Consider the following 24922-nt stretch of genomic DNA (forward strand, 5'->3'; position numbering starts at 1 on the left):
GCAGAAGGACGTTCCTGGCTAATGGTCAGAAACGCCCTTCTGACCATAGAAGAGCTACGGTACCGGGCCGTAAGCTCTTCACACCGGGCACAGATCGGGAAAGCCGACAGTGCGCTGAATTCAGCGCACTGTCAGCTTTCTGGCAGTATATAACACTGCCTGTGCCCGGATATGGTGAAAGGTCCTCTTTAAGTATTGTTTGGATGAGATTTGTTAATCTCTACTGGAGTGGATAGTGTATTATGGTACAGATTTTCTGCCTGAAAATGTGTAGACTTTCTGCCATCTGTGTATATTCCACAATGAGATGTCTCTTAGTAAAGTTGGGCCCAAAGATACAAAGTGCTTTGGTTCCTTCGTCCTGCATGTTTAATATACTTTTGGCCCTTGTGTTCGCTTATTAGAGTATAATTTTTAATTTTTTTTTTTTATTTTTCTGTTTTTGTTTAAAGGTAAGAGTGGAAAACTTAAAGAGGGAAAAGGAGCTTTTGAAGATGACAGAAAGTAGACTTACCCAAGAAAGAGACTCCTTACTTGTTGAGCAAAGGGGTCAAAATCTACTACTAACAAACCTACAGACTATCCAGGTTAGTTACATTATTTCATTGCTTTCTTCTTCATTTTGTGACTTGTGTGATATGTAACTACATCTATAATTGGACTATATTTTATTTATTAATCTATTAAGCAGCACATTAATATTTAAGCCATTTTTGATGGTTAGAGATGAGCGAGTAGTATTCGATCGAGTAAGTATTCGATCGAATAGTCGAATATTGAGGTCTACTCAAATTGAATTTCGAATTTTCGAATATTTCACTACTCGCTCATCTCTACTGTATACGGTGTTTTTTTTTTTTTTAATGCCTTCGTTGTCCTAGTTCCTGTCCCACCTCCCCTGCATAGTTATTGGTGTAAAAAAAAAAAAAGCGCCAGGGAAGGTGGGAGTGGAATCGAATTTTTACTGCATGGTATTCAACTGAGTATGAATATTTTGAATACCGTAATATTCGATTGAATACCTATTGATGGTATTACATTTTTCCTGAGATGCCATCTGGATAGTCTGTTCTGTTTGGTTCACCATTGTACCTGTGCTGGTTATGGAGTTCTTAGTTTTGGATATGCTCTCTAGGTCACCCTTGAAAGATCTGATGCAGAAATTAGACAGAGATATACCAATCAAATAGAAAAGCTGGAGCAAGAGCTAACCCAAGTCAAGAAGAAATTGGAGCATGAAATAGAGCAGAAACATATCACCGGTAAAAATCAAGATGTAAGTCAACCCTTGTTTAGGCTTCCCATCCCCCTGTTTTTTCTTAACATTTGTCATCTGTTTATGAAAATTAAATGTTTAATTTACAGGTTCAGATTTTGGACCTTAAAAGACAGTATGAATCGGAAGTAAATCTTCACAATAGCACAAAAGAACTTCTGAAAAATTCCCATAAAGAAATTTCTGCACTGAAACAAACACTTGGTAGTTTTGAAGCACAGTTGGCATCTCGCACAAGCCAGTCATCAGCCAACAAAGGTAATATACATTGGGGGATGGCTATGACGTTTCTCCATCAGGAAAATGTAATGTATGTATTCTAGGGATAAGTTGTACATTGTAAATCGTGCATGTGCTGTTTTCTTCTAGATGCAGATGACAAAGGTGAAGATATAGAAGAGATCAAGAATAAATTGAGACAATCTGAAGAGTCAGTGAGTGACCTTAAAGAGAGGCTGAAGACTGCCACTAGTAATGTGGAGCAATATAGAGAGGTTGTGCTTGGCTTGGAAGAATCTCTCAACAAGGAGAAACAGGTACAAGAAAACTAAATGAAATGTAACTGCGGAACCTGGATATCATTGATATATTAGCTGCTTGGTTCTTAGGATACTGAGGTCTTACTTGTCTCTAGAGACTGTGACTTGTAAGTTCAGTGGTTGGCCTTGTAAAGTGTTTTATACAAGATATGTATTAGTTTTTGAATGTTATGGTATAACTTAGTTACTAAAGCATTTTATAGAGCACCAGAACAAATCCCCAGTTTTGTCAGTATTCCTCCTCTCTTCTGGCATTCTAGTTTATTTTGACTGATTTAATTCTAAAAAGTGTTTTTACCTAAAACTATCATAAAATAATACTTAAAAGGTTACTGAAGAAGCACGTAAAACCATAGAATTACGAATGAAAGAGGCAGCGGAGTACCAAGCACAGCTTGAAAAGAAGATGATGGAAGCAGAAAAGGAAAAACAAGAGCTCAGAGATGAAAAACACAAAGCTATTGAAAACATGGAGCAACAGGTATGCCGTGCATATATGGTTACAAGTCTTTAGTTTGCTACCTGCCTATGACAGTTTGCGTAGATATGTTTTTAGAAATGGCGATACGTTTTCTTAAATTGCCATGTGACTGTCAGCATACAGTTGTTTTAATAGACTTATGTCTTCTAGGAACTATAAGTTCCTATGTTTTTAGTTATAAGAGACTACGTTAATGAACTAAAAATCGCCTGAGTAAGTTGGGCTCACAGCACTTTTTCATCTAGTAACTTATCATAGATCTAGACCAGATAGAAACTTGGCACAGATATGAACTTAGACTTAGTGATTATTGGTATAATTTTTATTTTGTTCCCCTCCTTACCAGCTATCACAGCTCAAGCAAAGTCTTTCCACCGTCCAAGGAGAAGTCCAATCTGCTCTTCAAAGGGCGAGTACTGCAGCAAACAATGAGCAGAAAGCCAGGCAGGATTGCCAAGAGCAAGTGAGTTTTTGTACTTTTGAAAAGTTTGAAACTTTTTAGTAAAACTTTCTAAAACCATATTTTCCTCCATCACAGGCTAGAGTTGCTGCTGAAGCACAGAATAAATATGAGCGTGAACTGATGTTGCATGCAGCGGACGTGGAAGCTCTTCAGGCAGCTAAAGAGCAATTGAATAATGCTGCTGCTACACGCCAGAAAACTGAGGAGACTGCCCAGAAGGCGGAAGCTGAACTGCTGGAGAGTAAGGCATCTTGGGAGGAGCGAGAACGAATGCTGAAGGTAATTTTAAGTAGGCATCTCTTCTGTGGAGGTGCTGTTATGAGTGCAGGTCACGTGACATGATGCAACATATAATAATACCATACCAAGAGCTAATTTCACATGTAGTTTCCTAGACTTTCTTCCAAAGGTTAAAAAAAAAGGCAAAATGTTTTTGCTTAGTTTAGCCTTTCATTACGCTTGTGTAGTGCTTTGCGACTTAGCTGCGACCAGTTGAAGTATCTTTCTCACTTTAGTCACTTAATGTATCCATAGGATGAAGCTTCAAAGAGTATATCTCGGTGTGAAGATTTGGAAAAGCAAAATAGGCTATTACATGAACAGTTAGAAAACCTCAGTAAAAAAATGGTGACATCTGTTCAGGAAAGCGCTCATAATGTACCCTTAAGTGAAGAAGGAAAGTCCCAGGAGCAAGTTATGGAAATTCTCAGGTATGTGAACGGAGAGTGTGCTGTGATTTTAGGATCCCCAGCAATGGGAGACAGCAGGGGCTTTGTGAACCCTGTTATGTCAAGAATAATGACTGACAAGAAAAGAGCAATCTAAGCTTACATGCAGTTCTCTGCCCAGTCTAATCTATTGTGTATTGGTACAACAGTCTGTATCTCTCATGCCCTGTGGATATGTCTGTGATCAGAGTAACGTTTGAATTTAAAAAAAGGCTTTTTTGTGTTTGTCTGTCTCTGTTCACACTGCTGTTCTTTGCGACACTAATTTTCCTATCCTTTTAGTTCTTGCAACAGATGTGTTTTTTTTTTTTTTTTAAATATCAGTTGCGCTATTTACTTGGCTAGCCATAGTGATGTTTTACGCTTCCTTTCGCACGTCGTACTTTTTTCAAGTGCCATTTAGACACTTGGATCTGTATGTACATATGTGTTTTCATGCCTGCAACTGCTGTGATAAATATCTTTGTTTGGTGACCTGCAGATTTGTGAGACGGGAAAAAGAAATTGCAGAGACCAGATTTGAAGTTGCACAAGTTGAATGTTTGCGATACCGCCAGCGCATAGAACATATGGAGAAAGAAATCGGTCAGCTGCAGGACAGCTTGAATGCAGAACGAGAAAAAGTTCAGGTTGGGTTTGTAACTTCTGTTCAGTGTATCTTTTTACTGGAAGTCTTCTGTTCCATGAAATGTGTTTGAGAGAATGTACCTACCTAAAGCTTTCTTTCGTTTGGAGCTACCGCATATACTCAAGTATAAGCCGACCCGAATATAAGCCGAGGCCCCTAATTTTACCACAAAAAACTGGGAAAACTTATTGACTCGAGTATAAGCCTGGGGGGGGGGGAATACAGCTACTGGAAAATTTCAAAAATTAAAATGGTCGGAGTTTTGGGGTGCTGGGGAAGGGGAGGGGGTGTTTTGGTTGTCTGCCCCTTCCCTGAGCTTCAAGACTGGGGTTTTTCCCCTACTTGGAATTCAGTCTGGCTGAATATAGCGTATCTGCAGTGCTCCTATTAACCCCTTCCCGACGGAACAGGAGCACTGCAGATCCCCTATATTCAGTAGAACGAGCACTTTCAGACACAGGGATACCTAATGTGTATGTGTTTCACTGTAATTTTCTACTTTTGTATGTATTCTAGGGAAGGGAGTGATTTAGAACTTTTATTTTTTTTTAAAGCTTCTTTTTTTCCCCCCACTATTTTATTGGAGATTCTATACATTGATATTGCAGCTGGTCATAGATAGACCCCCCCCCCTTAAACAAATAAAAAAATAAAAAAATTTTTTTGCTGACTCAAGTTTGCTGAAAAATTCGGCTTATACTTGAGTATATACGGTAATTCAATTGGCATTGTGTGGGTTGGATGCCTAGTGTGTTGGCTTCCTTTTGTGTATCTTTATATGTGTTTGGGGGAGTTGTCACTTCTGATCACAGCAGAGACTTGCAACTATGGCACCTACTTAGTTTCTAAATCGACACGATACTTAAATACCTGACATATGTCTTACTGTTTCGGCAGATGTCCGTAAGAGGTTAAACAGAGCTTGACAGATGATTGTATGTTGTCTTATGTGAGAGCAGGGTATAATAGTGGAAGAGAAGTTTGAGCTTAGTGATTTATATAGGTTTACGAGTTCTGGAGCAGAATTTCGAAGAAAAATAAATCCAGCTCGGACTCCTCATGGAGAATAATGGCAGGTCAAGAGGCAGACAGAGAGGCAGGCACACAATGATTGATATCCAGTGATACAGGGAAAGCGGTCAATCACTTGGTATGGGCTGGATATGCTGCTATGTTACTGCTATTGGAATCCTAAAGACAGCTATCGATGTGGTGTGACACTTTTTTTTTTTTTTTTTCCTATCAAATTCAGGTAACTGCAAAAACTAAGGCCCAATATGATGAGCTCATGAGAAAAACCGATAACATGAACGTTTTATCTGAAACCAATCGGTTGTTAAGGGAAGACAAAGAGAAGCTGGAACATGACTTGCAGCAACTTCAAGCTAAGGTGAGTTCTACTCAGTATGTTACAGTGCGCGTATCGATCATTGCAGCTATAGATCTACAGGTAAGGAATTTTAGATTGTGAGTTCTACTAGGTACAGTGAGTGAACGCCTGTAAAGTGTTGTGAAATATGCTGATGATCTATAACCAAGATCAGCTGATTACGTTTTGCAACTTGCTATATTTTACGGTTTCTTGACAGAAAATCTTTATAACAAAATACATTTCTTTTTATGCCTTATTTGTGTTTTGTGAGAATTGACCCATAAGAGGTCTTAAGGTCTAAGCCACCAATCTGTATTTCAGATCAGGAAACTTGAGGCAAATATATTACCACTGCAAGAATCCAATTCGGAGTTAAGTGAGAAAAGTGGTATGCTACAGGCAGAGAAGAAATTGCTTGAGGAAGATGTGAAACTCTGGAGGTCCCGAACACAGGTATTCTGCTGAATCAAGTCACCACATTTCATACAGTGTTTTAGTTACTGTTGGGCTTTTTCAGTCTTGTCCCCTGGTAGGTGATTTACAGCATTTTTCATAAAATCCTACTTGTAATTTCTTAATTTTATCGAAAGTCAACTGAAACATAGTGTGTTTGGGAAGGGGGGTGTATCCTCTACCCACTGCAAGTAATAAAAATGCACCTATGATTCCACCTAGTTTCTGTTTGAAGGGCTAGGCCATAAATACTTTATGGTTGGGCAATGAAAGCAAGTCCCTGGACTGATCAGCTGTAGAGAGCCACTTCTGGCACCTTCCCTATACACTATAAAGGGCCAGGAGCAGAAAGCTCTGTCCCTTGTATAGCAACAATCATCACAGCTCACCTCCCATTGTACAGGATGGGCCAGTCCTCTGGATACAGTTGTTGGCCCTCCACCCATCAGGTATTTATTGACATGTCCTGAGGATGGGCCATAAAAAAACCTGAAGCCCAAACAACCTCTTGTAATGTTATGGTGCTTGTTAAGAGATGAATTGTCAAAGCTCTCTTTGAGATTTCCACATGAATTCAGGAGAGTTCTGGTTTTTAATAAAACAAGACATGGACCAAACTGGATGTATCCAGACAACCCCCTGAGCACAAATTGTAAAGACCCTATTTTTTTTTTCCTGGAATGTAAGTCCTGCTCTGGATATTGAAAACCTACAAGATTAGCTTTCATAAGCTTACATAAGAGAGTTGGACTAGCGGTAACTGTTGACTGGTCATAAAGGCCTTTTTGGACTGCAGTTCAACATTCTCTGGCCCAGAAAGATTCACACGACAGCTGAAGGCTGTAAAAACCTAAATCCACTAAGTCTACATACCCGGTCAGCCACAGGTCCACACTGAGAATTCAGGGTAAAAGTCAACTGAACGATTTGCGCTATTTAGCATATATCTTTTGTAATATAACTGCAGAGCTCATGCAAGTTTCCCATGCATCCTGAATCCATCTTGAACCTTTACTTATTGTTTTTGCTTTCTTTCTCATTTTAAGCACTTGCTTAACCAACAAAAGGATACAGATGTGGAGGAGTATAAAAAGCTTGTGTCCGAAAGAGAGGTTACTATTAAACGCATTCAGCAGCTGACTGAAGAGACCGGAAAACTGAAGACTGACACTGCACGGTAAATGGAAACTTATGTGGATAGAAGTTTCCTCTCTGATCTGACGGCTGGGATCTCTGCAATCCTCAGAACAAGGCGTAATATAGGGTTAAATACCAATGTTTTGTATATTTACCCAGTTTGCTCTAAAACAATCACAGAATATTGCACCTCAATTTATGGGTCACTTATCAAATGCTCTTAAAACTTATTATAAAATAAGAACATACTAGGTTTTATGATTATTAATAGAATTATGGGATCTTGCAGTGATTTTCCTCCATGTATTTCAGTTTGCAAATATTCTCCCTTTCCTGTATCAGGTTAAATGCAGCCCTGAATACAAGTCAGAGTCAGTGCCAGAATGCAAAAGAAGAGAGCCTGAGACTAAAGAATGAAAAGGAAAATCTGCAGAAGGAGCTTAATGCTAAAGTAGCGGATATACAAGAGAAGATAAAAACCATCACCCAAGTGAAAAAAATTGGAAGGCGATACAAGACCCAGTATGAAGAATTAAAGGCTCAGCATGATAAGGTCAGATATACTTCCATGAATAAAAGTAGATGTATGTTTGGGGTGCTGTTTTTTTTTTTGTTTTTTGTTTTTGTTTTTTTTTTCAGATTTTTTCTGTTTTACTCACCAATGCATGTGATGTTTTGGCTGAATAACATATCCAGCGGAGAAGTCTCCTTCATGAATTACAAAAATATTAAAGGGGCTCTATCACTGGGAAAAGTCATTTTTAACTAAGCACATCCTTGCATAGCCTTTAAAAAATTTGGGTCCTCCACTATCTGGGATACTCTAATTCAAAATGGCCCTAACTTACCAACACAGGCAATGTCCCTTCTTGAGGAAGACACTCATCTCTTTCCTTCACTGGAATCACTTTGAACGCATATTTCAGTCTCTCCTCAAAATGAAAGGATTATCTTCTGGTAAATACCCTGCATACATAGAAGATCTCCTATATGCTGGACAGATATTTACATCCAATGAAACCTTCTAAACCATCCTTCCTCTCTTCTTGGGAATCTGAACTGGGCATCAAACAATCCTCTCTGCGCACGGACACTCACAGTGCGTCCGTATCCAAGAAAACCAATACAAATTATTAACTATGTAGTATCGCTCCCCTTCCTGGCTCTTCCAACATTTACTATCCTCCTCCAACTCCTGCTGGCATTGCAAGTCCCATGAAGTAACTGTATCGCACATCTAGTGGTACTGTCCCATCATCCAGACTTTTTGGAAAGATATTCAAGATACTATTCAAAAGATCACAAAAACACCCTTCTCTATCACTCCGGAAATAGTTTCTTTGCCATGGCCTCAATACAAGCCCTCCAAAGCAAACTTAAAGGGGTTGTCCCATCACAAGGATCCTATCTATACTGCTTGTTAATGTGAATGTAAGACTTTTCCTAAATACACTGCTTCAGCAAAACTGCTTTGTTTGGCCACTATTTTACTTTATTCATTTTTTTGTGGCTACAGCCCTGACCTAGCTGCTCCTGAGTCAAGTGATGTATCAGCCTGCTCTCAGGGGGGAGGGAGGAGGGGCTAAGTACACGGGAGCGAGCCTGGAGGGGGGGGGGGGGTAGTTTACCCTTTGGGGGAAGGGGCCGCCAATACAGGTTTAAACGCCGGTACAGGTGAAGCCAGCAACATCGCTATGCTTCTGCCCTGCATGAAGCAAGCAGCGGCAGGAGCGATGCTGTTATTCCGCTTCGGGGTCACATATGCAAAGCCAAGCGGCGAGATGCCACCGGCTCTGCGTGCGCGCTCATACACTAGTTCTAGCCTTCACAATGCGAATACAGACCCGACACCCTGTCGGGTCTGTATTTGCACTGTGAAAGCTAGACTGGTCTATGAGCGCGCACGCAGGGCCGGCGGCATCTCGCCGCTTGGCTTTGCATATGTGACCCCGCCCACCAATGACGAGACAAAGCCGGAAGACTGAAGAATTCACAGAAACGAAGACTGGTAAGTATGCGACGTGGGAATACCCCTTTAAGCACTCACTCACTATCTGCTGCCAAAATTCTCATTCCCCAACTCCAGTTCCAGACAGACCCTACTACCAAACAGTTGTGGTTTGCCAACGTGTCCCAAATCTCCCGTTTTGAAGAACTTTCAAGTTACCAAAACAGAACCCACAACAAATTCCGGAAAACATGGCAACCCTGGCTGGATTTGTGTGCCTGAATCAGTCCCTTTTTTCACAATTTTTTTATTTTTTTATATCCCATTATCATACTCTTCCTCTTTACCTACCTGTTACCTCTTCAAGCCTACTCTGTCTTCTCCTCCCCCTCACCTTCTCCGTTTAACATAAACCTACTTATCTCTCCTTCCCCCTTTTGCCAAACATGCTGATGTTTTATCCCACTAGTATAAGGAGACTTTGATGTTACTCTGTTCTCCTAGTTAATGCTTTATTGATCTCTAATGTTCATAGGCTTTGAGACTGACCCACATCTAGATTCATCTCTGAATTGTGTAACCTGTTTTGTCTACTTGTTTTGTATTTGATTTTTACATTTATAATTCAAAAATATTTGAAAACCAAAATCTTAAAAGGCTTAGAGTGTTACAGTATTGGGTGCATGTGTTTCCACCTGGTTAATAGCAGTGCAGTAAAGCCTATTGTACTCGGAGACTGTATTCTATTACAAGGTCTTGTTTATATTCTTAGTTGGTTGCTGAAACCTCAACAGCCCAAGCAAATCAGTCAGAAGAGCGAGCGGCTCAAAAGGAATTACAAGAATTGAAGGATTCCCGGGCACAAGCTGAAGTCAAGATATCGACGCTAGAAGGACAGTTGGAAGCTATGAAGAAGGTAACTCTTACTAAAATTGAAATAACCTCTTTCCATATAGTATGCATAGTATACTTTAAATGGTAGAAATTAGAGATGAGCGAGTACTGTTTGGATCAGCCGATCCGAACAGCACGCTCGCATAGAAATGAATGGACGTAGCCGGCACGTGGGGGGTTAAGCGGCCGGCCGCCGTCAAAGCAGAAGTACCAGGTGCATCTATTCATTTCTGTGGAGCGTGCTGTTCGGATCGGCTGATCCAAACAGTACTCGCTCATCTCTAGTAGAAATCAATCTAAGAATTATGGAAAAGCAACACTTTATTTGGTCAAATACTTTTTGCTAATACGAATATCTCCACATATTTGAGTTTTTCACATATCCTATATTGGCTAGATATGGTGAATAAAAAATTTACAAAGTTAAATTGTACCTGTTACGTATTCAACGGGCAGCATGGAGTGGCTTGCATACCATATGGTTTGTTAAAGATGACTTCATTACTTTGTGAAAGTGTTCTAGCCATATACTTAATATATACTTCTGTTTGTTTTGTAGACCATGGATGAAAAAGAAAATGAATTTAAGGCTTTGCAGGAACAGATTACACAACTTCAGTCTGAGCTATCCAAAGTACATAGAGATCTCCAAGACAAAACTGCTCAAGAGGAGCAAATGCGTCAGCTGATGAATGAAAAGGAGGAGAAAACTAAGAAAACTCTCCTCGGAGCCAAGCAGAAGCTTGCACAACTTACATGTAAGGATGAAGTGCTACCATTACGGGTCATACATGTGTGTCTGCTTTGTACCTTTGATAATAAGTGTGTACTCATACACATAGGTTTGGTGGGTCTGAGAACCTCTTGCTTTCATACCGCAAATTGCTGTAGTTTTCAATGCAGCTATGGCTTGTACAGTGGATACAGTTGATTGTAATGCTTGAGCTTCACTTCTATAAGCCACATGGGTGGAAACTGCATTAAAAAATCCACAGTGATTTACTGTGAAACAGCAAGCACATTTTCTTTGTAGTTCTCATCCACATGGCAAAAACCAGTATCCAAGTATCCATTGTTTTTGCTATTTAGCAATAGTTCTACATTAGTATACTTGGTATATAGTAGCATATAGTTCTAAAATTTGATTGTATGTGTTGTAATTTTATATAGCATTAAAGGAGCAGCTGTCAAGTGAAAATGAAGACTTGAAACAAAGGCTCAATTCTCTCGACCAGCAGAAGGAAGAGCTGGAGGTTAGAATGAGTGCTTTAAAATCTCAGTATGAAGGGAGGATCTGCCGCTTAGAGAGAGAGCTGCGTGAGCAACAAGAACGCCATCATGAGCAAAGGGATGAGATTCAGGAGCCATCAAAGGTAAAACTTTGCACTGGAAGTCTAGGACAGGTTCATTTCTCAGGAGTTCCCCTGCTAACTTCTAAAATTCATTTTTGCAGGGACCAGAGCAGAGACAGATAACTGTGAAACCAACTGCTGCACCCGGTGAAAGGGGAATGTAAGTAAAGGGGAATGGACAGCAAGCCTTTCTCCAGTTATTGATCCTCTCTAGGACCAATAACTTAGTTCTTGTATTTTTTTTTATTGTTTGCATATAGTCAGTGGCAAAAATCAAACAAATTAAAAAAAAAAAAAAAACCCTGACATTCCAGAAAAACATAGTGGCAAAAATGTAGCATTAGGCCATGCATAAGTGAGTTTTTTTAAGGGTGTTGCATAGATATGATCCAATACATTGAAATCATGAACTTATTTTTGCCTATGTTCCTGATCCTCCAGGGCCAGTATGACAGAACCACCAACTGCTAATATCAAACCAACTCCAGTTGTGGCCACACCGAGTAAAGTGACTACAGCTCAAAGACCGCCAAGAGCTAGTATCCGTCCCATGGTTACCCCTGCTGCATCTACTCCAACAGCTACAGTTATGCCCACGACCCAGGTGGAAACACAAGAAGGCATGTATCCTGTCTGCTATTCTTTATCACAACTTGCTGCATGTCTATTTTTCTTGTTTTTACAATAACTTTCAAGATGCTGTTTTGTTTAATATGGGTGCGTATTTTGTTTCTTTTGTTCTATGTAGCAATGCAGTCCGAAGGCCTTTTGGAGCATGTACCAGTTTTTGGAAGTACCAGTGGATCTGTTCGTTCTACTAGCCCAAATGTTCAGTCCTCGCTCTCACAACCAGTTCCAGCTGTCCAGCAGCAAACTGCCTTTGTCCAGCCTACTCAGCAGTCGCATCCTACCATAGAACTCTGCACTCTGGAACCCGCTGTAGAAGTTGTCCAAAGCTCTCCTATAGAAAGGCCATCTACATCCTCATCTGTGTTTACCACTTGTAGGTGTTTTAACATTTTATTATAGTCTTAAGCTTAACCCCTTAGCGACCCTTGTACGTCATGGGTCGCATGGGGATGTATGGAGCGAGCTCACACGCTGAGCTCGCTCCATACACGGCAGATGCCGGCTGTATAATACAGCCAGGACCTGCCAATAACAGCAGCGGTCGGTGCCCGAGCCAATCGCTGCTGTTAACCCTTTACACACTGCGGTCAAACGTGACCGCAGTGTGTAAACGGCGCCGGCGGCACGGGCGCCGCCATGTTTCTCCGATCGCCGCCCTCCTGAACGTCACATGAGGGCGGTGATCGGTTGCTATGACAGCCGGAAGCCTATTGAAGGCTTCCAGGCTTGTCTCTGCACTAGATCTATTAGACGATGCCAGAGGCATCGTCTAATAGAAGTGCTGCGATTTTCCTATTCACTGCAATACTGTAGTATTGCAGTGACTAGTATGAGTGATCAGACCCCCTAGGTTTCAAGGTACCTAAGGGGTCTGATCATAAATGTAACAGAAGAAAAAAAAAAGTTTTTAAAAGTATTAAAAAAATATATAAAAGTTCAAATCACCCCCCTTTCCCTAGATCAGCTATAAAAGTAATTAAAGAACATTAAACATAAACATATTAGGTATCCCCACGCTCCAAAATGCCCGAACTATTAGAATATTAAAACATTTATCCCGTACTGCGAACGGCGTAGCGGCAAAAAAAATAAAAACAGCCAAAAAGCGTTTTTTCAACACTTTGCCTCCTATAAAAAATTGAATAAAAAGTGATCAAACCATCAGATCTTTCCCCAAATGGTATCAATAGAAACGTCATCTTGTCCCGCATAAAAAGACACCACAACCAGCTCCATACATGGAAATATGAAAAAGTTACAGGTGTTAGAACATGACACACATTTTTTTTTCTATTTTGCAAAGTTTATCATTTTTTTAAAAGTATCAAAACATTTCAAATACTATATAAATTTGGTATCACCGCGTTCGTACTGACACGTAGAACACAGGTAACATGTCATTTGTACCAAACAGTGAACGCTGTAAAAATTAAACCCATAAGAAAATGGCGCAAATGCATTTTTTTCTCCAATTGCGCCTCATTCTGATTTTTTTTCCAGCTTCCCAGTACATTGCACAGCATATTGAATGGTGCCATTACAAAGTACAATTTGTCCCGCAAACAATAAGCCATCATGTGACTCTGTGAACTGAAAAATGAAAAAGTTATGGCTCTCGAAATGTGAGGAGGGAAAAACGAAAATGCGAAACCAAAAAATGGCCTGGTCCTTAAGGGGTTAAAAATTGTATTTACTAACCTAGAACACTTCTGCAGTTTCAGCAATAGCAAGTTCTTCTGTGTCAAAACGTCAACGTGAAGAAGGAGAAGAAAGCTCTATGGAGACCTCAGAGCAGACCATGGAGGAGCCCGACTTTCCCCATAACAAGAAGCTGAGGATTTTGCAGAGAGTGGAGCCAGAGGTTTGTTTTATTAGAAGTGGCTCTATAGCAGTAGTCTTTGCATTGTAGTTACCTTCTTCTTTTCATCTGCACGTGAAAGGGGTTGTCCACTTTGTTAGGTCATCAATATTGAAAGAACAATTGTCAAAGTGTATCATTCTTGAAAGCTCACACCACAGACACCCGCTTGGACTGTAATTACAGCCTTGTCCAATTCACTTCTATGGGATAAGGTTATAAATACAAATTCTCAGCTAAATATATTGTAGTTAATTCCTATCATCAAAGGATTCACAGAGGGAGGATTGACTTGTCCACCATATTAATTTATAAATGAATAAAACTTCACTTTTATTAATATCCTTTAAAAACATCCCAAAAAGTGTAAAAACATGTTCCACACAAAAGGCTAACCATATCCTATTAGTGAGAAAAATCTTTGAAGGGAGGAGCACTATTGTAGGCACCTTGCTCTAGATACCATACCATCTATGGCTACCTCCTACAAAGATTTAGTGACCATATAATCGAAGTCTAGTCTCATACACAGGACCTATGTAGACAGGCTCAGCAGAAAACTCCTCCACCCCTCCGAGGCTACTGGTCTATCGCCACACCAACAGAGAGGGGGAGGTACTGATGGCCAGGTCCCTGTTCAGACTCACATTGGCAAATGGTTCACATATCCTACTAATATTATAAGTGTGAAAGTTTGTGTGTTTGGATGTTTGTGAGTTTGGATGTTTGTTCCTCAATCACGCTAAAACGCCTGGACGGATTTGCGTGCAATTTTCCACAAACATAGTTTTCCCTTAGGATTGAGTCACAGGCTACTTTTGGTGCCACTAAACAACATGGCTTCCTAGCAGGAGACTCACAAAAGCAGGACTCCTAGCCCCAGCTATAGACTCACACACACTGCCTGGCATTTCCTGCCTCAACCTGCCTGCACACTCCTTACTGTCACCTCAGGAGTAGCCCTCACTCTACTCACTCACATTCCACTATATAACACATCACATTGTCTGTATCACGACATACACAATACAACACATCACATTGTCTGACACAATACAACACATCACATTGTCTGACACAATACAACACATCACATTGTCTGACACAATACAACACATCACATTGTCTGTATCACGACATACACAATACAACACATCACATTGTCTGTATCACGACATACACAATACAACACATCACATTGTCTGTATCACGACATACACAATATAACACATCACATTTGCTAGCCCACCAAACTTTTTAAAGCACTTTTACAGTTTCACACGTCTGTGTCCGCCCAATTCTCAAATCACCGCAGACGAAGTCGCGGGTAAAAGCTAGTACTATATAAGCTGACCCTACGCGTTTCGTCTTTTAGACACAAAGATTCATCAGGGGTCCCTTAGTCTGCCATCTCTTAACTAAAAGCAGTTAAAACTGCTCTCTTCAAAGATTTGCAGTTCGGTGAACTGACCGCCGGCAGGAGCGCCGCTTCACCTTTCAGCTTTCAACTTGACCGCTTCAACTTTGCAGTAAAAAATTTTAAAAATCATACTCTCCTTTCCCAGTATTATCTGGTCCATTATTGTCTTCTGGCAGCACATGTGACTGCTGAGGCCAATCACTACCTGTAACGTTCCTGGGTCTCATCCTAAGACCCATTAAGGCTGAGGCCCCACATTGCGGAAACACAGCTTTTTTTGTTGCAATTTTTTGAACCAAAGTCAGCGGTGGATTGAGCAGAAAGGGAAAGTATAAGAACAAAAAAGGCTAAAAAAACCGCAACAAAAAAAGCTGCGTTTCCATAACGTGGGGCCTTAGGCTAAAGGGGCTTCAGCGGAAGGGATCTGGGATGTCACAGCCAGCAAACAGTTTCACTTTTAAAGACGGACAACCTGTTTAATGTAAAGTGCCTCTCCAGAGAGTTAATGTCTTCTTGGGATTTTGTTTTCTTTTAAGGAGGAGGTTTTAGCAGAAGACCTTCCCGAGGCAGAATCACACTCAATTGATCAGGAATCCCAAGAGACACTTACACAGGTAATGATCTTGTTTCTTCACTTCCAATATACATTTGTTTCTGTAAGTTGCAGCAGAAGTGTAAGAAAGTCCTATGGTAGGCTAAAGGGATATCAGCCCAGCCCCACAGTCTTGTATCGTTCATTGAGCTTACTGGTGAAAAATAAATGTTCTTTGTAGTTCTGTGTATAATTTAAAATCAGATAGTGATACATTATTCAGTTTTTCTGATTTTATTTCTATACAAGTGTAGATGGGAAATTGGCTTGCCTCAGCTACTGCTAACAGAATTTAGAAAATAGGCAATAATTTGTAACATATTCTGGAGCCTACTTCATAAGGGTGTTGTGTCATCAAAGTTTGATCTACGAAGAAAAAAATTGATCAGGCAAGAAGTTCCAAATTTTCATGTAAATGGTGGTTCTGCACAAAATCTGCAATTTTTTGTCGTACCTAAAATGTAATAGTACGGCGAAAGTCGGGTATTTAAATATGAGGAGGAGCTGAGCGGTCTTCATAGCCGCTGGGGGTTTTGCTGTATTATACAGCAGATATCCAGCACTAATGCCCATGAACAGTGTCCATATTAACACCCCACCACCACCCCTGGTCATCTTGCCGTAAGAAAGTCACATAAATGCACTTCAATTTTTTTTTTTCAGCTTACTATTACTTTGTACAGAATAAATGGTACCATTATAAAGAACAATTTGTCCCACAAACATTAAAGGGGTATTCTCATGTACATAATCATATCTATATTTGTAGATAATTAAAAGTTAAGCAGTTTTGGAAATATAAGTAATTAAAAATTCTGCAGAGTTTTGAAGATTTTCTTTAACCATCTTAGTAGTGACAGTCTGTTGTCTACATCGGTTGCCAATGGATACAACCAGAAATGCAGAAACTTTGTATGGTTTGGGACTTGTCAGAAACCCAGCCATGATTTTCTTATTGTAGCAGGGTCATCAGGCAGGGACACTACATGTATCAGAAGATAACCCAACCATAATATGGACATCTTGGCTGATTTTCTGACCTTTAGAAAGGTCCTGCATTCATGGTCTTATCCACTGGCAACCGATCAAGACAACAGACTGTGACCACAAGATATTTAGAGAGAATCTTTACAACTCTGCAAAATGTTTAGTTACATTTGCACAAATGTTTTAGCTTTTAATTATCTACTAATTTAAATATAGTTCAGTTCATGGAAATACCCCTTTAAACCATAATATGGCTCTGTGAATGGAAAAATAAGAGTTATGGGGTTTGGAAGGCGAGGAATCAAAATCGAAAAATGTCACTGGCGGGGAAAGGTTAAAGGGAGCCTGTCGTGAGTCACCAGCAGTGCAACATCGCATTTTATTCAATGTATTTTATTTACCGCATTTTATGCAATGCAACACCGCATGTCCACTTTATGGTAAAAACTGCGCTGCGGATACTTGGTGATTTCCAAAACTGGAACGGTTTTGGAAATTGCAGTATGTCAATTATACCTACAGAAACACCGGCGGTTTCCCCATAGGTATAATTGAGACAGTCCGCACAGGAAACCACTGCAAACTTTGTCTAAAGCGCTGCGAGAAGAACCATGATGCGTAGCCGTTGGTTGTAACATCAGCGCTTTATTTGCTGCGGGACGCCACGTGAGACCTTAACCCAAATGGGTTTTCTAGGCAAAAATGGACAACCCTTTTAACTTTTAAATCAGCCGGGAGCATTGAAAGAAAAAAAAAAAAGCGTACTCTCCTGTCCCCAATCCTTTGGTGTCCTCCTGCGCGTCCAGGTTCAGATGAGCGCTGAGGCCAATCAACAGCCTCAGGAAGAGGACCTATGCTGTCACAGGTAGTGACATTGCAGGCACTTCACAGATTGCCTCAGCGCGGGTTCAGTGGAACTCTGGAAGAGACCCGGGAGAAGCTGCCAGAGCAGAAGAACTGGGACACATGGGAGGACACCAGAGCAGCAAGGACAGGTGAGTATGCTTTTTTTTTTTTCTCTATGCCCCCAGCTGATTTAAAAGTTTAAAGGATTGTCCATTTTTTGCCTAGACAACCCCTTTAATTGTTCTAAATTATTTACATTGCTCAGGACCTGTTTTATAGTGACTGTGCAAGGTTTTTACAACCTCTAATATCATTTGTTTGCTATAAAACACACCGTATGATGTAAATAGTGAAGGGGCCCCAACACAGTATAATCTGCTCCTGTACTTACCTGCGCTGCCACGAAGAGCGACCTGACGCCCTCCCTTTCCACAGAAATACAGGTGCTGATGAATGATGTAATTGTGCCGTCATTGAGTTGGGGAGAGGTCACAGTGTTCTGTCAATGTAAGCCGTGGACCTGCGTCCTACACAGACAGTTTTCAGCTATTATGTGCATTTACACGTATGCTATAGGTTCGCCACCACGTCTCCTTACTAAACTATTTTGACTAGATCTATTTAGAAAGCCAAGAATTTGCACTTGAAGTAATTTTTTTTTTCTCCCCTTTTCTTTTTCCTTAATTCTTTTAAATTTGAAGTCTTCTAGTCTGGAATGCCCGCTAATTCATGAGAGTGAGGAGTCTATACCACCGGTTATGGATAATACAATGCCAGCGTCGGATCCACCTCAAATTGTGCAATCCTCTCAGGATTCTGCCTCTACCACTAAACATGATGACATAATTGTTATAGTAAGTGATGGAGAGGATGCAGAGGATGAAAATGAAGGAGAGCAGGAGGTAATATTTTACAATTTCTGCATGCTAGAGGTCTGCATAGAGTGTTTGTAGTTTTTCCTAATTTTTGTTGTTTTTTTTTTCCTTAGGACATTGAAGATGATGATGAGGAGGATGAAGATGATGAGGATGATGGTGATATGGGTGAAGAAGGGGATGAGAGTAATGGCGAAGATGGTAGTCCTGATGACAATGATACCTATGACCGAGATGATCCTCCAGTATGTAGTTGTGATTTTTAAATCAGCCCTCTTGTAGAATAGCAATATAGTTAGTTATCCCATATTACACTGAGAAAGTGGTTTTATGTAAATTGGGTTTGTCATCGTTTTCAAACTATAGAACAGGACAGAGTAAAAAACAGACAAATTTAAAAAAACACCGCACCTAAAGCTGCCTAAGGCTGAGACCACACGTGGAAAAAAACAGCAGACTTTGCTGCATTTATTTGTCAGTCAGAAGTAAAAAAAAAAAATATTGCAGAGTTTCCACATGAGCCGTATCCCACCAGGTTGGCTAAAAGCTCTGAGAGCAGGGCTGCTTGCATAGGAGCACTGGATTCCCACACAGAGGGTTGGAAGACGTCTAAACCCCTCCCCCTTCCAACCCTCACTGCACCCAGCCAAGAGAGACCAGGATGCCTGGGAAAACTGGGGGGGCCTAGGTGTTGCCCAGTCCTGCGGGGCTCTATTGAAGGCTATGTGTCAGCCTCCTAGTGGCCGGGGCCAGGGTGCTATGTCCACCAAAGCACTTATCCCTCAATCTGGGAGTCAGGGGGAAAAAGTGGAATGGGGTAGGAGAATGAGGTGAGAGGTTGTGTATGGGTTGGTCAACGCATGTCTCAGGTTTGTTTTTGTTTGTTTTTTTGTCTTGTAAAATTCACTCCGGACTTGGACAAATAAATGAAGTAAAATCTGCACAACGACTACAGATTTTCCATAATGTGTGGTCTCGGCCTTTTTGTTTTTTTCAAAGTTTACCCTAATCTATAGGATAAGAATTCATTTTAACTTGTTTATCCTCAGGGTGCTGAAGGAACTGATCCTGGCACAGAGACAGAAGAAAGTATGGGTACTGGAGATATTGGGCAAAGACCTGCCGACTCTCAAAATAGTGGTATGGATTATTCTACAATGTATTCCTACCTGGAAGAGGATTTGTTGGGTGAACTTGGTGAATTGCTTTTCTTTTGACTGACTTCTCATACTCAGTAGCTGCCTTAATCTTTGTGTATAGGTGAAGCTTCTACAGGGACCACTGAATCATCACTTTCACAAGAAGCTAGAGAACAGCCTTCTTCTGCTTCTGACCGTCCAAGTCCTCGCCCTCCTCAGTCCCCGCGCAGACCACCACATCCTCTGCCTCCCCGTTTAACAATCCATGCTCCTCCTCAAGAGCTTGGACCGCCAGCTCAGGTACCAATTCAAATCAACCCTTTTTTATCTGAATTGAACTGATGGAGGGGTAGGGGGGATTGTCAGCTGATCCGATGTATTTATTGCTTAGTCCGCTTCAGCGCCCTACACTGCTTTATTTGGGCCATGAAACAGTCATTGTGCCTACTCTTATTCTGTCCTGACCGTGGCTTTAATTAACTGAATTTACTTCATCATGGTAATAATGCAATGAATTCCAAAATGACTAGTGTCATACTTGCAACATAATGTGAGTTAACAGTAGAGTCGCAGTCATTCTGGAACTTCTAGCATCATAGGTCTTTGCTGGTGCCCAGATTAATAGAAATCTCACCCTAAAGACAAAGTTTCCTGATATTAATATAGCGGAGGCAATATAATGTTTGAATGTCATCTAAAATGAATATAACGATAAATATCTTACAATTTCTTAGCGAATTCAGATGGCCCGTAGACAGTCAGTAGGCCGTGGACTTCAGCTTACACCTGGCTTAGGTGGAATGGTAAGCAATTGAATTTTATACTCAACAATTAATATTTTGATGATTCATTTATTGTTTAGTTATCGTTACAGATGTATTTAATATTTGCAGATTTTAAGTTTTGTTTAAAATTATTTACTAAAGACATAAGTAAATTATATATATTCACTTTACATTGATTTCCCTAACAGCAACACTTTTTTGATGATGAAGATCGCACAGTGCCGAGCACACCAACACTTGTTGTACCGCATCGTACAGATGGTTTTGCAGAAGCAATTCAGTAAGTTGTTGCATAAGATGTAGTGTATTATAGAAATACAGGGTCCTGCTTCATGTAACTTGTCCTTATTGTCACACTAGGATTGTCTGTGCAGGTTAAATGTACTATCCATAAAATCCTTTTCTCATTGAATTCATTTGGGGACATTGCACCATGGGTATAGACCTGGACAGTAAGAGGCTGACACTAGTAATAACAAAAGATGTCGATGGCCAGGTCTGTACCAGTGGTGCTAAAAAGAGTGAGAAATGTTCTAGTATTTGAGTAACTATAAATCCATAGTTTGATTATGGCTAGTATTTCTATATCCTTTGATCACTTAGTAGGCTAACTACACGCTTTTACCATTGTGGATGAAAATATTCTATTACAGTATGGTGTCACAGAGTAATGGATAGGTGACCGTACTTATATGTGGTAAAATGACAGCCAGACTATTTTTCCAGTAATGTCACAGTTCATCCTGACAATCTATTTATATTCTCCATCTTTTTAAATTAAATAGTTTAGTAATTTTGGTTTGTGTACATATTTTCAGCTCCCCCCAAGTAGCTGGAGTACCTCGGTTCCGGTTTGGGCCACCGGAAGACATGCCACAAGCCAGCTCTAGTCATTCTGACCTTGGTCAGCTTGCGTCTCAAGGAGGTATGAAATTCATTTCAGTGTTCATTTTTTATCTAAGCAGTACTTTAGAGTTAAACCTTTAACCTATGAATACTCATTGACATTAAAAAAAAAAATGCACTCACATAGAAATGGTTGATTGATGCAAAGTTTGACATGCAGCTATGTAAATGATTTTAGGTGTGGTCTGATATACACTGGGTCTTGCCACAAGAAAAAGTTACTTTTGGGTAGTGTGCCTTATGGTGAGAGATTGTTGACAGCTAGACATACCTTTAATTACAATCAGATTTTTTCACAGTTGATTTGGAGTGTGTTGGTCATTCTATAGAGATGCAGGATCGTCAATAAAATTGCTTACTATTTAATCTGTTCTGACCTAGCTATTGAGAGGTATTGGAGCAGTGGTTATATGAGGGCACGCACACGGCAAATATGCCCAAACAGACCACCAGTTTTGTAAAAAAAAATTCATGTTCTGCTTGGAGTCAAGTGTGGGTATGGAGACTTAGCCCTGGTTTGTTACCAATTGATATGAAACCGGCTTTGGCAACCTCAAACATCTCTGGACAACTGTGCTGCAGGATCCCATTTGGAACCTGTATGCCTCTATACCCAACCATATTCCCTCTTGTATTCAGATACTAGAGCCTTATTTCTGTTGTCCAGTTTTGCCTGTAAACACAACCATTACGTTCACACATGTAAAGTTTCAATGTATGCAGCTCCTCCTTGGTGAATTTTGGGAGTGTATTACATTTTGTAGCTGCGTTTCTTGTCCTGAGTTTGTGAAGTTTATTACTTTAGGTTTTGAACACTCATTTGTTTTACCATGTTCTATGTTTGAAGGCCTAGGGATGTATGAAACGCCATTGTTTCTTGCTCATGAGGAGGAGTCAGGTGGTCGCAGCGTCCCAACGACACCTCTTCAAGTTGCAGCACCAGGTAGGACCAAACATGTAACCAAGTCCGAGAACATATCTTTACTGTAGCAGAGCGTCCAGCTGATTGTCTTGTTGTTTTTAGAAGTGAAACGTTTGCATAATCTGTTCTTATTCAATGTGTTTTGGCCTTGCTTCCTAGTTTCTGTTTTTGCCGAGAACCCTGCGGCTGATACTTCGGATCATGCGTCTCAGTCCGTTCCTATGGTCACAACTTCCACTGGAAATGTTTCTACAGCTGTTGAGTCTGGCACGGCAGATGAAGGAGATGAAGTTTTTGTGGAGGCGGAATCTGAGGGGTAAGCTCTGCTTTTAATATTTTAATTTCCTTTTACGGTTTGTGTACTACATGTGTTCAAGTATCTAGTTCATACTTGGATGAAACATTGGTTCACAAAATAAAAGCTATTCAATTTGAAGAGCATATAATGTTCTTACAGAATTGCCGCAGAGTCCACGCTGGAAATGGAAACGCAGCAAGACCAAGATCCCGTTCAACCTTCTGAAACTGACCTTCCTTCTACAAGCCAAGATCCTCCTAGTTCTTCTTCTGCTGGTATTGTATTTTTACACTGGTATTTTAATGGATATGAGTATGCAAATGGTTTTTTGAACAGGTTAACTTCAAGATGGTTGTAGAATGACTAGAATATATAATATATAAAGGAAGTCAAAACTAAGATGATAGCTACAGGTGACGCAAAGTGGTTGACTTGAAGAAATGTGAGGCCGCATTGCATATTATGCTCTAATAAGCACCCGTCTGGCATTCCTGGAATGTAGCCAACCAGCACAATAGATCAGTGTTATAGTACCTTTTAGATAGAGGGGTGAGGGGGGTGAGCTTCATGGATGTGTATGTCTGATCAATGCATAACATGACCATTTATGGTACAGGAATGTATACACAGAAAACAGTACAACCTTACCAAAAAAAACTTAGAGGACCTTTCATCAGATTGGGCACAGGAAATTTTATATACTGCTGGAAAGCCGACAGTGCGCTGAATTCAGCGGCTTTCCCGATCTGGGCCCCGGGTAAAGCGCTATTGGTCCTGGTACCATAGCGCTTTACGGTCAGAAGGGTGTTTCTGACACTGTCAGGTACGTCCTTCTCCACAGCAGCGCCTATCGCACTGTACTGTGTGAGCGGGGAGAAATGCCCCCTCCCCTCCTGATAATACTTGTCTATAGACGAGCATTGTGAGCAGAGGGAGGGGGCGTTCCTCCCTGCTCACACTGTACAGCGCGATAGGCGCTGCTGTGGAGAAGGGCGTACCTGACAGACTGTCAGAAATGCCCTTCTGACTGTAAAGCGCTACAGTACCGGGACCGATAGCGCTTTACCCGGGGCACAGATCGGGAAAGCCGACAGTGCGCTGAATTCAGCGCACTGTTGGCTTTCCAGCAGTATATAGAACTGCCTGTGCCCAATCTGATGAAAGGTCCTCTTTAAGCTATGTATATGGGCAGAATAGCACTGAAATGAGGCATAGTATAACAATTACAAGTAGTATGTCAATTACAGTGGTAAATCGATATCCATAGATGGACAACAAGGAATACATACAGACTGATCAGTAAGGGGGCCTTCACCCCTGCGCTTGGTGTCTGGTGTGTGCATTCAGCTGGGTTTCTGTCTTCAGCCCCAGGAAAACTGGACAGGGGACAGAAACTGACATTCAGTTTTAAAACCCACTCAATTGAATGGGTTTGTAAATGTGACCGTCTGTGTGCGCTATCTGCCTGTCTGTTGGGAAATCGTTTTTTTTTAGCCGGACACAAAGTCCAACATGTCCAACTTTGCATCTGGCTAAAAGAAAACGGTTTCCCCGCGGAAAGGCAGAAGGCACATACAGATGGTCATCTTTACAAACCCATTGAAGTGAATGGGTTTTAAAACAGATTGCCGGGTTTCCATCGGAAGTGCACAAACTGGAGAGAGAGCACAGTTGTGAAAGCCCCCTTAGTCATTAATCCCACTGTATCACATCAAAAAGTTCCCCATTTTGTGGAAAAGCATGTTTTATTACATTATCTTCCAAACCTCTCTGCACCCTCACACCAGACTGGTAAGCGTGTTTTCATGCCCATAAATGAATCTTTGTTACTTTTCCATCATGTATATTAATAGTATACTTGTTATATAGTTTCTGAAAGTTAGATTATTTGGCCACTTACTTCCATCTGCAGCCTTCTTTGCAGACCTATTGGTGTGTTGGAATATAACGTATCACTTTTTTTTCTTGATGTGTTCTATGCAGACACAAGCACCAATCAGTCAAAGCCCCTCAGACGAGTGAGACTTCATCCACAGACTGGAAGACCTGGTGTTCGGGGGCGACAGTTTACCAGGCAAAGAGGTTGGTTGGCTCATAAAAGTAAAATGGAGTGTAAAGTGAAATAACTTAGGGTTCACCTGCCTCTTAATATTGGTGACCTATCTTCATGATCATCAATATGGGTGCTGGGCTGTATTACCCCAGCACCGACACTGCACAATGGAGCTTGCTGGTACCCTTACTGATCGTCTGATATCTGATCCCCACCGAGTTTATATTTATAACCTTTTCTGAGGATTAGTTATCCATATAAAGGCTGGATAGCCCCTTTAATGTCTGTATAAATCATTCTGCAAGAAACTTTATAGCATCTATGAGACGGCCATAAACTT

At 40.8% G+C, this 24922-nt stretch overlaps 1 protein-coding gene across 1 annotated transcript in view; it reads left to right on the forward strand.

Moving 5' to 3' along the window:
* The window catches only part of TPR (translocated promoter region, nuclear basket protein), a 46095-nt gene that overhangs the window by 20494 nt on the left and 679 nt on the right, over positions 1–24922 (forward strand). Inside the window, exons 19-50 of the mRNA XM_075286673.1 lie at positions 453–587; positions 1136–1276; positions 1366–1534; positions 1646–1812; positions 2144–2296; positions 2643–2759; positions 2835–3038; positions 3294–3469; positions 3969–4116; positions 5368–5505; positions 5809–5940; positions 6987–7117; positions 7420–7630; positions 9798–9941; positions 10479–10677; positions 11090–11292; positions 11373–11431; positions 11713–11891; positions 12020–12274; positions 13617–13762; positions 15716–15793; positions 18306–18506; positions 18593–18724; positions 19529–19619; positions 19740–19918; positions 20353–20421; positions 20592–20683; positions 21222–21328; positions 22157–22252; positions 22391–22547; positions 22689–22804; positions 24513–24611. Of these exons, the coding sequence (XP_075142774.1) occupies positions 453–587; positions 1136–1276; positions 1366–1534; positions 1646–1812; positions 2144–2296; positions 2643–2759; positions 2835–3038; positions 3294–3469; positions 3969–4116; positions 5368–5505; positions 5809–5940; positions 6987–7117; positions 7420–7630; positions 9798–9941; positions 10479–10677; positions 11090–11292; positions 11373–11431; positions 11713–11891; positions 12020–12274; positions 13617–13762; positions 15716–15793; positions 18306–18506; positions 18593–18724; positions 19529–19619; positions 19740–19918; positions 20353–20421; positions 20592–20683; positions 21222–21328; positions 22157–22252; positions 22391–22547; positions 22689–22804; positions 24513–24611 (4624 nt within the window). The remainder of the gene's footprint in view (positions 1–452; positions 588–1135; positions 1277–1365; positions 1535–1645; positions 1813–2143; positions 2297–2642; positions 2760–2834; positions 3039–3293; positions 3470–3968; positions 4117–5367; positions 5506–5808; positions 5941–6986; positions 7118–7419; positions 7631–9797; positions 9942–10478; positions 10678–11089; positions 11293–11372; positions 11432–11712; positions 11892–12019; positions 12275–13616; positions 13763–15715; positions 15794–18305; positions 18507–18592; positions 18725–19528; positions 19620–19739; positions 19919–20352; positions 20422–20591; positions 20684–21221; positions 21329–22156; positions 22253–22390; positions 22548–22688; positions 22805–24512; positions 24612–24922) is intronic.

Source organism: Leptodactylus fuscus, chromosome 9 (genome assembly GCF_031893055.1).
Source record: "Leptodactylus fuscus isolate aLepFus1 chromosome 9, aLepFus1.hap2, whole genome shotgun sequence".
NCBI classification, from domain to species: Eukaryota; Metazoa; Chordata; class Amphibia; order Anura; family Leptodactylidae; genus Leptodactylus; species Leptodactylus fuscus.